This window comes from Antrostomus carolinensis, unplaced genomic scaffold (assembly GCF_000700745.2).
Source record: "Antrostomus carolinensis isolate BGI_N321 unplaced genomic scaffold, ASM70074v2 scaffold796, whole genome shotgun sequence".
In the NCBI taxonomy this organism is placed as follows: Eukaryota; Metazoa; Chordata; class Aves; order Caprimulgiformes; family Caprimulgidae; genus Antrostomus; species Antrostomus carolinensis.
In genome coordinates this window covers 59,587-73,610 of record NW_010322292.1, presented here as the reverse complement: position 1 = coordinate 73,610, position 14,024 = coordinate 59,587, and the positions used below count along the sequence as shown (strand labels likewise).

At 38.3% G+C, this 14,024-nt stretch overlaps 1 protein-coding gene across 2 annotated transcripts in view; it reads right to left on the bottom strand.

Annotated features, from left to right (window-relative positions):
• MCTP2 (multiple C2 and transmembrane domain containing 2) overlaps positions 1–14,024 on the bottom strand; it is a 102,559-nt gene that overhangs the window by 47,109 nt on the left and 41,426 nt on the right. For both annotated transcript variants that reach the window (XM_010170170.2, XM_010170171.1), the window contains exons 11-13: positions 13,896–13,989; positions 10,032–10,134; positions 8,141–8,243 (exon numbers count right to left, since the gene is read on the bottom strand). In XM_010170170.2, the coding sequence (XP_010168472.1) occupies positions 8,141–8,243; positions 10,032–10,134; positions 13,896–13,989 (300 nt within the window). The remainder of the gene's footprint in view (positions 1–8,140; positions 8,244–10,031; positions 10,135–13,895; positions 13,990–14,024) is intronic.

Here is a 14,024-nt window from a genome sequence, read left to right as displayed (position 1 = left end):
AAGGCATAATGGGAACCAAGTGATTTCATAAGACCAGAGAAAGGTCACTTTCCTTCCAAGTGTTGCTCCATCCTTTCTGTACTGAACAGCGCATCAAAAGGTAGATGGGATTTGTAGCTAAAGGCTGAAAGAGAAGGCGGCTCTCACAAGGACCTACTTTGCATCCTCAGTGGTATCCAACCACGATCTCCAGCTTTTACTATGTTCTCATCCAAAGTTTTGCTTAACAGGATGCTGGGAGTTATGCAGGCATATGTAGAATTTAATTAATAACAATAAATAATAACAATAACAGGCACTGCACTAAACTGATCACAAAGCACCTGACTGCAAGAGAGTATACATAGGGTTGGAGTTGGCAGCAAAGGATGCTGCAGCTCCCAAGAAAGGGGCAGGCAAAAAGCAATTTTGCAGACCAGCAGGCTCAGATAACCTGCAGCCCTGAAACAGAAGAGCTGCTGAAGTGGTTAGCCTCCCTTCTACGGCCAAACAGACTGGCAAGAGAAGGTCCTCAAGCCAACTGCCACATACAGTATTGTAAGCCCATCAGAAAGGATTCTGTTATTCCAACATTTTATTCCCCACCTCCCTCAAGCAAGGGCAAACAATAATTTTAAAAACTACTGAATGAAAACAAAACTTATTTGAAAATTCCTGATTTTGTTCAACTTTCCACATTAACTGAAAAATTGATTTACTGACAGTAGAGATACAGGGCCAGAAGGACTTGGTTTGAGGTTGTTTTCCCTTTGGGATGAGGGGATGCCACCAGCAGCAGGTTTAGACTGAGCTTTGACTCGTGGACTCTCCTGCAACTGCACAAAAGGTATGCTGCTCCCAGTGTGGCTGCAGAGATGTAGGTGTCTAATCCATATCACAGTATCATAAATCTGGATTGTCTATAGTTATTAATTTGGGGGCTGAATTTCCATGTACTTGTTACACTTACTTCTCATAACATTTCATCCTATTACCCTAGGAGCAACAACTAATGGGAAGTTCTCTTTATATTCCTGAGGATATACTTCTTTCTTATATCTTTCAAGAGCATTAACCAACAAGGAAAAAAAAATGTCACATGCTGCTAAATTCATAAAAAAAGGAAAAGAAATGCTGTCACTACTGAGAAGGTCCGAGTCTGATATCATGGTATTCTGTACTCAAAAAATGCTTCTGACTTTAGGAAAAAGGCTGTTTATTTTAAGAGCTGGAGCTGAATCAAACATTTTGGGTGGGGCTGCAGGTGTGTTCTCACAGTAACTTTCGAATCGGAAAAAAAAAAACCTTTCATCTCTGCCTTTGGAAATAGGGGTTGTTTGCTACTCGGGGAAGTTTTTAAAATGGTGGTGGTGTTGTTGTTGCTGCTACTTTAAAAGTGAACAGGGCTGAAAGTAATGCAATGCAAATACAGTTTTACAGTCAGCTTCATTTGGCATCTTTAATTCTAAGTGTTTGACTTGCCTGGTAAAAGATGTGCAATTATAACTCAGCCTAAGACTAAACATTCATAAAGCTATCCTAGCTTTTGACCTTCTTCAGAGGAAAAAAAAGTATAAGAGAGAAGAACAACTGGCTATGAAATGGCATTTCTCCATTGCATTTTCACTGGGATAAGAAGAAGAAAACAACTCTGCAAAAAAGTCAGAGAAAAATATCCCTTATACTTTTGGCAACATGCTAACAGTTCAGCAAAAGGTGTAGGGTAGTCCTAACACCCATGACTGTATGGAGATTAGATCAGTGGTATGTCTCAACTGTACCTAGAAGAAAACATCGAAAATAGCTTTTAATACTCTACATTTTCATTGTGTGGTGTTTTTGGGCCAGCATTCAGATTCTGCTCAATGTCTCCCTCAATCTCGAGAGACAGCCAGTCGTATTAATTTCATTTTGCATCTATTTCTTTCCCCTCTCTGGATACTTTTCCCTAGTTTCTGCTGTTCACAAAGACTGCTTCAACCCCCCTTCCAGCTGTGGAAAAAGGTGAGCAAATGTTGCAGCCAGGGCTGAGATCCTGCGATGAACCTAATTGTCACAAAGGTCAGATTTCTTCTATCACCCAAACACCTTTTGCTACATATCTGATGATCTCACACGGATTGTACTTAATAAATATTCCTGGTAGTTGTGACTGAAATAGGTTATCCTTCCCATGAATGTTTACATCTACTTATGGGAAAAGGGCAGGAAAAGAATATTCAAATTAAATGTGAAAATATCTGCAGGTGAGGTCCTTAAAGAGACATAATCAATATTATTCCTTTATTGATTATGTTTTATATCCTCACTGAACACTAATGCTTGCATTCTCTGAAAGCTTCTTACCAGCAATACATACTGGGGTTCAATCACCAAACTGCCCATAACTATGTGATTAATATGAGGACAGTAGTGCCTATTCCACCAACCATCAGAAAATCTCTGGAAAAAAGTCAGGATTTTCTTCCTATGGGAATTGCTGACATTTGGAGCATTTCCCTTGTTCTCAATCAACTCAGAAAGACAAAATGTTTTTCACAGAACAATTCATATATGCTCTTTCACAGTTCCTTCTCCATAGAGGACTACGTAAAGGAAATTATCAGTTGGAAGAAAAGCTAAAATTCTTTATGCATTAAGTATTTGGACCTAGAGAGGCAATTCCTGGAAGCGTTTTAACTGAAGGAAGCATTCAGGTACACGAGACCACCGTACAGTCAAGGCCCAAAGTGCACTGGGTTCCTTTCAAGTGAATGACTATATCTGCTAAACTCTTCCCACAGATGTCCCAGTAAAACAAATGTGACTAAACACAGTATTGATGTAGCCAGCCAATGCTAAATCTATTAAGCAGCAACCTTCTGACCGCTTGGGAATTTTAATGAAATAGCGAAAGCTGAGATTGATATGACACAAAACACGGAGAAGACAGGACCCTTACGCAGCAAAAGGTGTTTTTTCATTGCTCTTGTCTCAAAGAAATATGGTTTAGTGGCTTTTTTTTTTCCACATTGATTTTAAGAAAACTTCACTCTGTATCCAGCTTTGATGCAGATTCAATGTCATATATTGATGACCTGACAGAAGAACACTGGGTTAAACCTCTGTACATCAACACCCGTGACGTGTGGAAAGGGTAATGGCTACTCTCCAAGGGTAATTCATCTAAAGCATGTGGGACCTCTGATATTCCTGCTTGAGCTCATTGCTGATGCACAATGTCATACCATTTGCCCTGAATAACATAAAGCTGTCTTGTAATAGACACACACCTACTCTTATCAAAGGACATATTTCCCCAGGAAAAGATGAAAGCAAGTCATATATTTGATCCACCTGGAAATGAATAAAGAGAGGGGGTTTTTTTTGCTTCTCCCCAGTCTTGCAATATACTTTGATTAGATTTTGCACAAAATGCCCATTCATTCATTCCAAAACCCTCTGCCCCAAACATTTCACTTTTTAAAACCTTCTGTTGAGATCTAAACTAGCATGGAAATTTGGGTTCTTGGCAGAGAATGGATATCCAAAGACCAAATACATATGGAGCTGATGGTCTGAAAGAAAACAAGCAGCCACACCAGGGCTTCCAGACAGTCTGATGAGGAGTTAGAAACCCTGGGAGCACAAGGATCCTAGGTGGTACTTGAGAAAAACATTCCTGTCGATACCATTTCATGGTCGGGGGAGGATTTAATTTCAGGAACAAACTGTTGTTTTTTCCTGCAAGTGATGTGGTGGGTTTTTTTCCTAATTCCAAAATTTCTGGTTCATGATAGGGATAAAAGTCAGAACAGACTATCCACTTCACAGCTGCCTCTATCACATAAATATAGCATTTTCACTTTTCTCAAACTCTGAAGCTTTCTCCTGGAAAAGACTGTGCACTTATGGTCAAGTGCTAAGTAATTGCAATCGTCGGGTGCCTGCTCTCTGAAGCCAGGACACATTTTAGGTAATTAAGCTTGCGAAAGGAATACTACTTGTTTTCAGTGTACCACTGGCTATCGACCTTGCTTGGCACTTGAATACATTTCATAGACCTCTTCCTGTTTGCCAAAATAAGGGTGCAGCTGAAGTCTACTCTGAGCTGATAATTCAGGAGATAAAAATGATTCTATTCTGTGATGCAAATTCAATCAAAGGTCTTTCTACACAAAGATATTTGATATACTCTGCTTTCAAATTAATTGAAGCACACTATATACTCTCTTGTCTCTAATAACTTGCAGTCTTCTAGGAGATAGGAGTCTCTTGAAGCAAAACAAAAAAGATAGACCCTCACAAAGAGAAACACAGTTGCTTTTACTAAGATCTAGGCCACAATGGAACACAGAGATGGAAAGGACTTCTCTGATAATTAGTTCAAGTCAAGTCTTCCAGAACCTACAAAACTTCTAAACCTATCAAACTCCTTCCTTGAAGCAATGAAGATTTTGCCCTATTTCTCCATTCCCCAGGAATGGAGAAATTCTCTAACACAAAAGCCTGCTCTGTCCCGTGGTGCACATGGTCTTCCTTTTCATTTTCCAGGCTCTGAGAAAGCGATATCCTTCTCAGCCCAGTAGTTAGGCAGTCAGACTCTATAGGTCACCTCTGGCAAGACAGCAATCCATTTTGCTGAATATCCTGGTAGCACTAAACTGTGTCATTTCCAGTTTAAATTCCTCTTCTGTGAATGTGGCTGACCAGAACTGCACCTGAGATGAGGTCTCCCATATGTGCTTTTGAGGACAGTAGTTTTATGTAAAGAAAAGCAGGGAGAAAAAAAAAAAACCAAACAATAGGTTGATTAACATGGAAAAGCTAAAGACAAAATGCAAGCAAATAACCACTTCTCTCCCTCTGTCCCCCACCTACCTACAAATAGAGGAAATTCCAAATTCAGTATAACGCTTTCAAAATCAGTGTCTCTATAGCACATTATTAATAGAGTTGTATGAAAAGAAAGCAAGTTGTGTACGCATCCAGTGTTGCTTCATCATGCTTATCAAAAGAACATGAAGTTTTCAGCTTTATTTGTCATCTAACACTTTAAAACTCTTCTCATAGTGCCCAATTTTTTCTGTTTCTTATTTGGTACCTGCCTAGATCACAGTCAAGGATGAACGTAAAGCATCAGTAATTTCAACATCTCTGATTGTTTTGTGCAGCGAGGTTATTTGTATGTTAATGTGATGATGAAGGTGTATGTGTGTTTGCAAAATGCCAGTGTGAGCCTCCTGAACACATTTAAACTAAAACTCATTGTCAAATCAATTAAACATTTCATATCCCTCCAACATATACTTTATTCAAGGCATTTTTTCCTTAAGAAAAGAATCTAGTCATCCATGAACAATTCCTGAAGTAAACTTATTTCATGTGCTGACAGCTCACAAGTCAAACTTGTGCATTTTTAACAGAAAAAAAATTGGCAAATGCACTTCTATTTTCAAAAGAGAATTTAATGCAAGGCAAATATTAGGCCTGATTACCTAGGGAAATTAAACCTATATGATTTGTGAGGCTTCCTCGAGTCTTTGACTATTGTTCTCTTTCAGCATATTTATCTAAATGGTTCAAAGGATACATTCAAAATTATATTCAAAGTGACAACGTACATCGAAATTCCCGCTTCAAGAAAAAGAGCTTAGAAAATTGCAGTTCCCCAACTGAGCAGACTAAGTTAATAGGTGCAAAATGTTTTTTAATCAGTAGCAGAGACAAATATATTTACACTAGATTTAACTGAAATAGGAGGCAGAGGAGTTTGGACGGGAAGGAAGAAGATCAGTTGGCAAGTGAAAGCATAAACAATTTTTATTTTATTTTTTTTGTCTCAAACCTTGGACAAAAAACCTACGCTGAATAGTTTGGACATTACCACACACATGCACTCCCTCTCCTCTGCCTTGTTACATACTTCCTAAGGGATACTTGACAAATGCCTATAAAATCAACAGAAAATCCAAATCTAACATCTTCTCACTGTGAGCCCACACAGCCTGCTGCCGATCATGCAGACCATTTGGCAAGCACTGGATCTGCAGGAGAGCAGCTGCTCCAGCCACTCTCTTCCAGTAACATCAGAGATACGAGGACTTGGGGAAAAATTAACAGAGTGATCAAAAATGGAATAAAAGATGTTAAGAGGTTTTTTTCCTCCCTGTAAACATCAAATCATCCTCCATGCCCAACTGACTCTAATATTGTTCTAAAACTGGAGATATTGACAACTTAAGCACTAAAATAGACAAACAATCTAAAATATCCCCAGCTTCAAAAAGAACCTGCAGTCCAAGCCACAGAGAGAAGAGGACTGTAAAGCACACCACAGTCTGTGGGGCACCAAAAGCTCAGTATTTACTCTCCAGCTCCTATAGCTTAGGCTCTTTATATCTCCAAATTGCAGGAGTTCCTCTGTTCTGGACTCCAGTATAACTTTGAAAGAGCACACTGTGGATGAAAACACTTCCATGAAGAGCTTCAGAAGCCACATTGGTTTAAATGCACGTACACAAGAAATACACTTATTTAGACAAAGTAATAACAATTTGGAGCAGAGTGGCCTGTTTCTTTACCACTATAAAGCATTCCTTAGGTTGGGATCATATCCTCTAAGCCAGTTCAAGAGTTTTCTGGGCAGTTCATTATTTATTTGGAAACATCAAATATTTGCAGTTCCCTTCTCTGATCTATGATTTGTCTTCTACCTAAATTATGCTGACTCTGTGGGGTTTAGATGGCCCACTTTGATTAGATGGGACCTTCGCTTTCCCTCTAGAAACCTCCCATTTCTCCAGACTCTGCTAGGACAGAGCTCCACTAACCTGTTATTGCAATACTGCCTTTCCTGCAGCAGCCCACCTTTAAAACTCAAAGACAAACTCCTACCTTAACCATGCAAGATGTGTGCCAGCCTTTCTACAGAGGTAAATATGCTTTCACAGGGATGTTTCAAAACAATACTGCAATTTTGTACTACATAATTTCAATCAGGATTCACCATCTGCCTATTCAAGAGTGCTATTACCCACAGCCTCACACTGTGCATTACAGAAAGCATCTCACTACTGCATGTATTGATTGAATAATGCTATATATCACAAGCATGAATGTTTGCACAGGGCTCGGCTCAGTACTCACTGCATAAATACCCGACACACCTTCTCCTCTGCATAAGGAACCTACTGCAGAACATGGGTGCCTCAAAACTCAAGGAAACTCCCATGCCTACAGTTAAATGTGTTTACACAACTTGACTGATACGACCACAAGAGTCCCATGATGTTTCAAGCCTCATCTACTAATTGATTTACTAAAAGTCACAGCCTAGAAAGTTTTTCCTCAAACTTTACTGCAAAAATTACCAGAATCTCCTGTGATACTGCATATACACATGGAGCTGTTTACATCCTCTTGATCTGGTTTACACACTTTATTACCACCAGCCTTGTTCCAAAATTAAATCAGTCTTACCAAACTCAAAGCTGCTTTCCCCTCATTTCTCTTTTAATACCTTTTAATGACCCTTTCATGTTGCCCTCTCTTTATCTTGGCCTTTTTTGGCCATTTCTGAAAAAGCTTCAACTCTCCTTAGTCTCCAGAGCAACCACTTTCCACTGAGCTTGCTTTGTTTCCAGTTTTGATTTTACACTCCCATAGTAGAGCTCACTCTTCACATATTTGTTTACAGAACAAAAGCCACCAGTCTTTAAAAGCATTACAGAGTAGAAAACACCCCTTTTAGGTAATTTTATTCAGCTGTGCCAATAACAACAGCTATCTCTAGTCAATCCTACTGTGATGTGCAATTACTTCCTTGGAGTAAAAAGAAGCAAGACAGAACAAAGACATGCTTAAAATGTTACCTTCAGAAGATGATGTGGAAACATACAGAACAACTCAATTATGTTTTCAGACCTACGTGGCATACAGTACTGATGAAGTACAGACACTTCTGCAATTTTCTTCCCAATCAACCGAATTCATTCTCAAATGGGTCGGTAATGCTCGTTACACTAAGGAGGACTATTAACACTGCCAACTAAGGCATATATAGATCACAAAACCTGTTTATCTAAATCTGTGTTGCTTTGTGCTATGGGGAAAAGAAATGCAACTTGTTCCCAGCGAAGCCATCAACGTTTGAATGATATACATGGCAAAGGTAACTTACAGACAGTAAAGGGATGGCAACTTTTCCAAGAAAATCAGGGGGTTTATCTCCATCTTCATCAAACACTGTCACTTCCAGAACATCATGAATATCTTTAATAGGGCTGGAATGAAAAGTGCAGACACATAAAAAAAAAATATTCAATACACATGCACACAGTCTCCTCCAAAAAGATCTGAGAATACTGTTTTACTAATTAAGTTTGTATTACCTTGGAGTATAAAACTAGCATTTAATTAAATTCCCCCCAAAAATGAATCAAATGATGGGTATTCCCCAAGCCTTCCCCTCATGTTTCAGTCCCATACCTAGGTGAAGAAAGTAACCACCAGATGGTGACATTTTTGCTGCATTGATGTTGATGTTAACAGTGTAAAACTCAGCTCTCCAACAGAGAAAGATGGCAACTGGGAGAGGTCTTAAGGGCTGAATTAAAAAACAGGCTTCAGGATATCAAAGAAATAATCCAGGAAACAAAAGTTATGTAACTTCATTTGACTTTAACAGTTACTGAACAATTATCTCCCTTTTAAGGTACTAATAAAACCAACTACTTTAAAAAAAACCAAAACCTAACAACCCTAATTAAAGGTCAATGGTACAATATTTTTGTTCCATTCATTGCAAATGCTTTGCTGATGTGGCAGCTGGCACTCAGTCTTAAGTATTTATCAGATCATTAAAAATCAGTCTCATTTGAGAAAAGTTGTATCTATGTGCCTGAAAAAGCATGGATAACTGGAGATGACTTATGAGTTGCATTTGTTATCTCCTGTTTTCCTTTTGGAAAAGAAATCTAGTGCTTGGATTAGCCATGCAACAGCAATAACAAAATTTGAGATAGTCCATAGCTGACATTTCTGAGACCCACAGGAAGTAAAGACACAAACTTTCTTTTTAAATAAAATAATTTTGGATTCTTATGAGATTTATTTTGTTGGCTGAACATCTGACAAGACTCATCTGCTGGCACAATCCAGAATAAACAGTGATGAACAGAAGCTTTTTGAGAACAAAGTAAGAGAAAGGACTCCAAAAGCCATGTGTTCAGCTGCATAGATTAATTAAACAGAAATCCAGCAAGGTACTTCTACCAAAGAGATCAGATACTTTTCATTGTGTTTGCATCCAGCCCGGTATTTATGAATGTTACTTTTGCAAAGAAGTCCATCATTCTCAAACTGTTCTTCTGATGGACAGATGTAAATGTCATCAATGCTCTGTTGCCAGCCCTCACAGTTGCCTTCCTTGCCACAGACTACTACAGTCTTGGAGACACTCATATCAGTTATTCACAAAAAAATTTATCAGCCCAAAACAAGATTAAAAAACTGTGCTGCTAATACCTAAATTATCACTTTTGTTATTAATAACATCACCAAAAAAGGAATATTTTTATTTACACAAAAATTTAAGCTTCTAATTTGAGGTAAGCCATGTTTGACTAGTTTAAATTCAGAAGATATACCAGGAACAACATGAGCTCTAATTTTCTGCTTACTTACAAATTAAACAAGGATTCTACCATGGTTCAATGAAACCTATTTTGTTTTAAATTATGGAAAATGTAGGCATGAGTATCTGGTCTCTACTTTCTGTGATATTATCTCTTGGATCCAGCTATGACTCCATTATGTCTCGTCATGATTCTTCCTATAAATATCACAGTAATTTTTCTTTTAATGACTTCTATTAATAAACTCCATGCAAGAACCAGTAAAAGGGAAAAGGCTTTAATTGAGTTATAGTTGATATTTCTCCAACATCCTCTCTGACTATGAAAAAAATGACAGATCTTAAACTTGACCTTTGTATTTTTCCAAAATTGTCATCTGTTACAGTTAAGCTGCTGTTTGGTGTTGCAGCTTGATTTCAAAAGCAATCCACTTACAATGTGAAAACTTTGTTCCACTCTGGATTGAGGTTCTTGTAAACAGTGTGTGTTTGAAGACTGTCGTTTCCCAGCTCTAATACACAAAAAGGATCGCTTTTACCTAGGGAGAGATCAGATAGAAAAAAAAAAAAAAAAAAGAAAAAAAAAGATCAGTTATTGCATTTAGCATGCACTCTCTTTCTTTGAAGTATGATGGGGAAGTGACTGGTCAAATAAAAATAAGAGCCCTTAAGACAACTGCAAAATGCTTCGTTCTGTTGGAATGACTTGCTAAATAAACACTCTCTCTAATGCATCCTCAGTGCTGGAAACTCTAACACTTACCTTACAACTCGTTCAGGTGGCTTCAACTTAATACCTGAAATCTGAGACTTACAGTGAATCATCTATAAGTCTTCATAGCAAGAAAAATCTGCTCACGTTGACAATTACTCAGATGACATTACAAAAGCAGGACCACCATTCTGACCCAGGTAAGCATCAGTGCTGCAGTTACAGCTCTCTCTTTTATCCTCTGCTTAGAGTTTGTGGTCTTCAGTTGATTACAGTACCCACACCATGAGAAGATAAGTACAGCAATGTGTTTGTATCAGCAATGTTCCTCCAATCAGTTCCACGTGAGCAAGTCCTTGAAGCTATGAGGACCCTACACAGTGCTGCAGTTTAAACAAAACCCAACATCAACTGGAGAATCCATGTGTGAACCAGGTATCGTATTTAAAGCAAACCAACCCCCCAAAACAAACAAACCAAAAAAACCAACTTCAATCTCTTCTCCAAAGGAGGATGTCAAAATGGAACCTATTATGGTGAAGGCATATTCACTAACGTATTTTTTCTGGTAACTCACAGTGTATGAATTTGTAGCTTTCATAACTTATTGCAGCTCAGCAGTTTCCATCGTGAACAGAGCAGCCTTTATCAGCATGTCTGGCTCAATATCTGATTTAATCTCATCTTCAGTGTTCATGTAGATCTCAGCCACAGGCACTCCAGCCTAACTTCTATGTAGGCAACTAAATATGTTCAGCAATGCAGGGATTTAGATAGCAGACAAACAAGATATTTAAGCAAGAGCTGTCTTTTTCTTAATCCCTATTTTTGGTATTATTAATGCAGAGCTCTTAAGGTTCTTATTCTGAGAAGTTTATAAACTAAATAGGAAATTTTTCAGGATGTAAACAGTGGGTATTAACTAGTCAATACTGGTAAAGTTTAAAGACCATGTGTCTTACTGGAATATATTTGTCTTCTCCTTTTCAGTTTACGTGCCCATTCCCTGATAAGCGTGGAAAATGCATGTAGCCTTTCAGAGAAACTGCTTGAAATGCAAACTGGTATATGCCAAAAACATTCCCACTGTATAATTTGGTATTGAATGCTATTTTTTGGTCAGTGAGCAAATGCAGTGTTTGAGAACTCTCATGCGTACACAGAAAACATCCAACAAAGCAGAAAAAGTCATTTTCACGTCAACAAAATGATTGTCTAGGAATATAAAAGTACGAAAGGCTCAAACTGGGCTAGTTGTGGTTGAAGAGCTTCTACATATTTGATATATCTGTGGGGAAACTAGTCTCAGATTTACATCAAATGGTAAAATATGGATTTTTTTAAAACAATGTTCAAAACCAAAGCAGATACTATGTAGTTTTCTGATAGCTATAATAGCAGGCTAAAAACTTGCAATTAAAATCTATAATGCCAGCATATAACCAACTGACAAGAGAAACCCCAATCACACCAAATCTTTATTATGGGAATAAGTAATAAGGTGTAAGGTGGCACTACACTTGTCATGAGATGATCTGCAAAGTTCACCCACCCAAGACTTGTGACTGCTGTGGGACAGGACAGGACTGGCAGGGAACACTACCTGCTCTTACTGCTCCTCTATTAACCCTTGGAAATCCTTTTACTATCTCTTGTCTCTGTATTTTTCCCTTTGTCAGATTTTTAGCTGGACTTTGAATTTACTTTTATCAATAACAATAAATCTGAGCAGTCTCCCTGGCAATGCAGGAAATATGGCACTGCTCTAGGAGGGCTCTATTATGGAAGCCCATAATTGCTGCACTAATCATTTATGAATGGCTCAGAACAGATAATTAATCTTTATGTCTCTCATTTCACGATCAGAAATTATGCTATTTTTACCTAAAATGGCTGCATCCTTTTGCAATTTGGTGGGTCTATTACAGCATAATACTAGGATATTTTCAGCACTGCCATTGAAAAACAATTTGTCACTTGCTTCATGAATCAGGCTCAAAGCCTGGGTTATTTTGAATATAATGACAGACTGAGTAACCTTTTACTTAAGCAGAATTTCATTCTATGCACAAGGAATGTGTGTCACATACTCTGTATGAAAAGTCTTTGAATTGCAGAATCAAGAACCTTCGCGTCTCTTCCAATGTTCATTATCCACCCACGTGCTCCTGTTTAAGCATTGAGGGAAAGGGGGCCAAATCCATCACCAATGCAACTGCATTAGCATCAGTGAAGTTTTCCAATAGGTAGGTAACCTTCCAAGCTCTTCCCTTGGACACTGTCTACACTAAAATCTCACATATTCCTAGATAGCCCTAGCCTTGCCATTCGCCAATGGCTCTGCTGGGGTACAGCTCTTATTAAATTCGTTAAAATAAACCAATTAATTGCAGTTACCCTCCTAATTCCATATAGATGCACATACTATGTCAATTTAGAAATGCATTTCTGTACAAGCTACCTGGCATTATTGGTAGGTTTTTTGTTTGTTTTCAAATTTCAAAGTTCTTCAGTCCTTTGATTGTTCTCCGCACTAATATTTTTTCCACTGCAGGGTTTAGTGAATTGAAACTGAGACAGTATCACGATTAACCTTGGGCTTTCTCCTTTAGTCCTTATTTTAGGAGCAATGTTCTCTTACGTTACAATGTCTGCATGAATACCAGAAAATAGGGCAAGAGTGTTTCCTCTCTAGCATCTTTCCTGCCTTTATCAACAAGTTATCTTTAAAAATTACTATGTCAGCAAATACACAACACACAATGCTGTGTCTATGAATTATGACCTGCTGCAAGATACAGAGGGGAATTAAAAGGTCTCCAGAATCCCAGAGAAGATGGTAATAAAAATAATAATTTCCAGGCAGTCGCTACAGAGAAGTATCAATTCCCTAGACCTTCCCTGGAGAAATAATATAAAGTTGTACTTTTAAAAGGTTTGTGTCCATTGCTGTCAGCAATGGACAGCACAAAAAAAGTTTGTGTCCATTGCTGTCAGGACCAAGCACAATTTGAGGTACAGCTCAGTGGAAAATCCATCCTTTTCTTGGAGTAAGAGCACGAAAAAGACCAGTCCAAATTGAAGCCTCAAACAAGCTGCAGAGAAACCGTCACACTCGCATCTCCATTGCTGGCAAGCTTTCTTTTTCAGGTGACAGCCTGCAGCATCACCCAAACCCACACACTGACACTGTGTCAGATGCCCCCAAAATCTTTCAGTCTTGTTCATAGACTCACAAGGCACCCAATAAAAGATGGAAAGGCAGCTTAGAAGGCACTATCACTTTATATCAACTCTTATTTTACATATTCCTGCTGGAAAATACAACAGCACACCATGCTAAGTGCTAAGCTATTGGTCACGCTGCTCAGATCTAAAGGGGAAATCAGATCTCCATCCACTGGACCTTCTCACATACTTTTGGAAATCAAAACCATTTGGTATCACTCTTCCCTGAGGCAGGTTTCACTGCTGGAGAAATGATGGGAAGATTTACTTTTCCTTCATCAACTGACAGTACTGCACAAAGTCTAAGTAGCATTCACAATATATTCTAGCACTATATGCTGGAAAATAGAAGTAAAATACCTGCAAAATCTGCTGCCAAGAGGTCCACCGCCTTTAAAACTTTGACTTGTAAGAAACCAATGTCCTTTATGTCCCGAAACGAATTCTTTATACACTGCAAGGAGGAAAACATAAAGACATATTTCATTT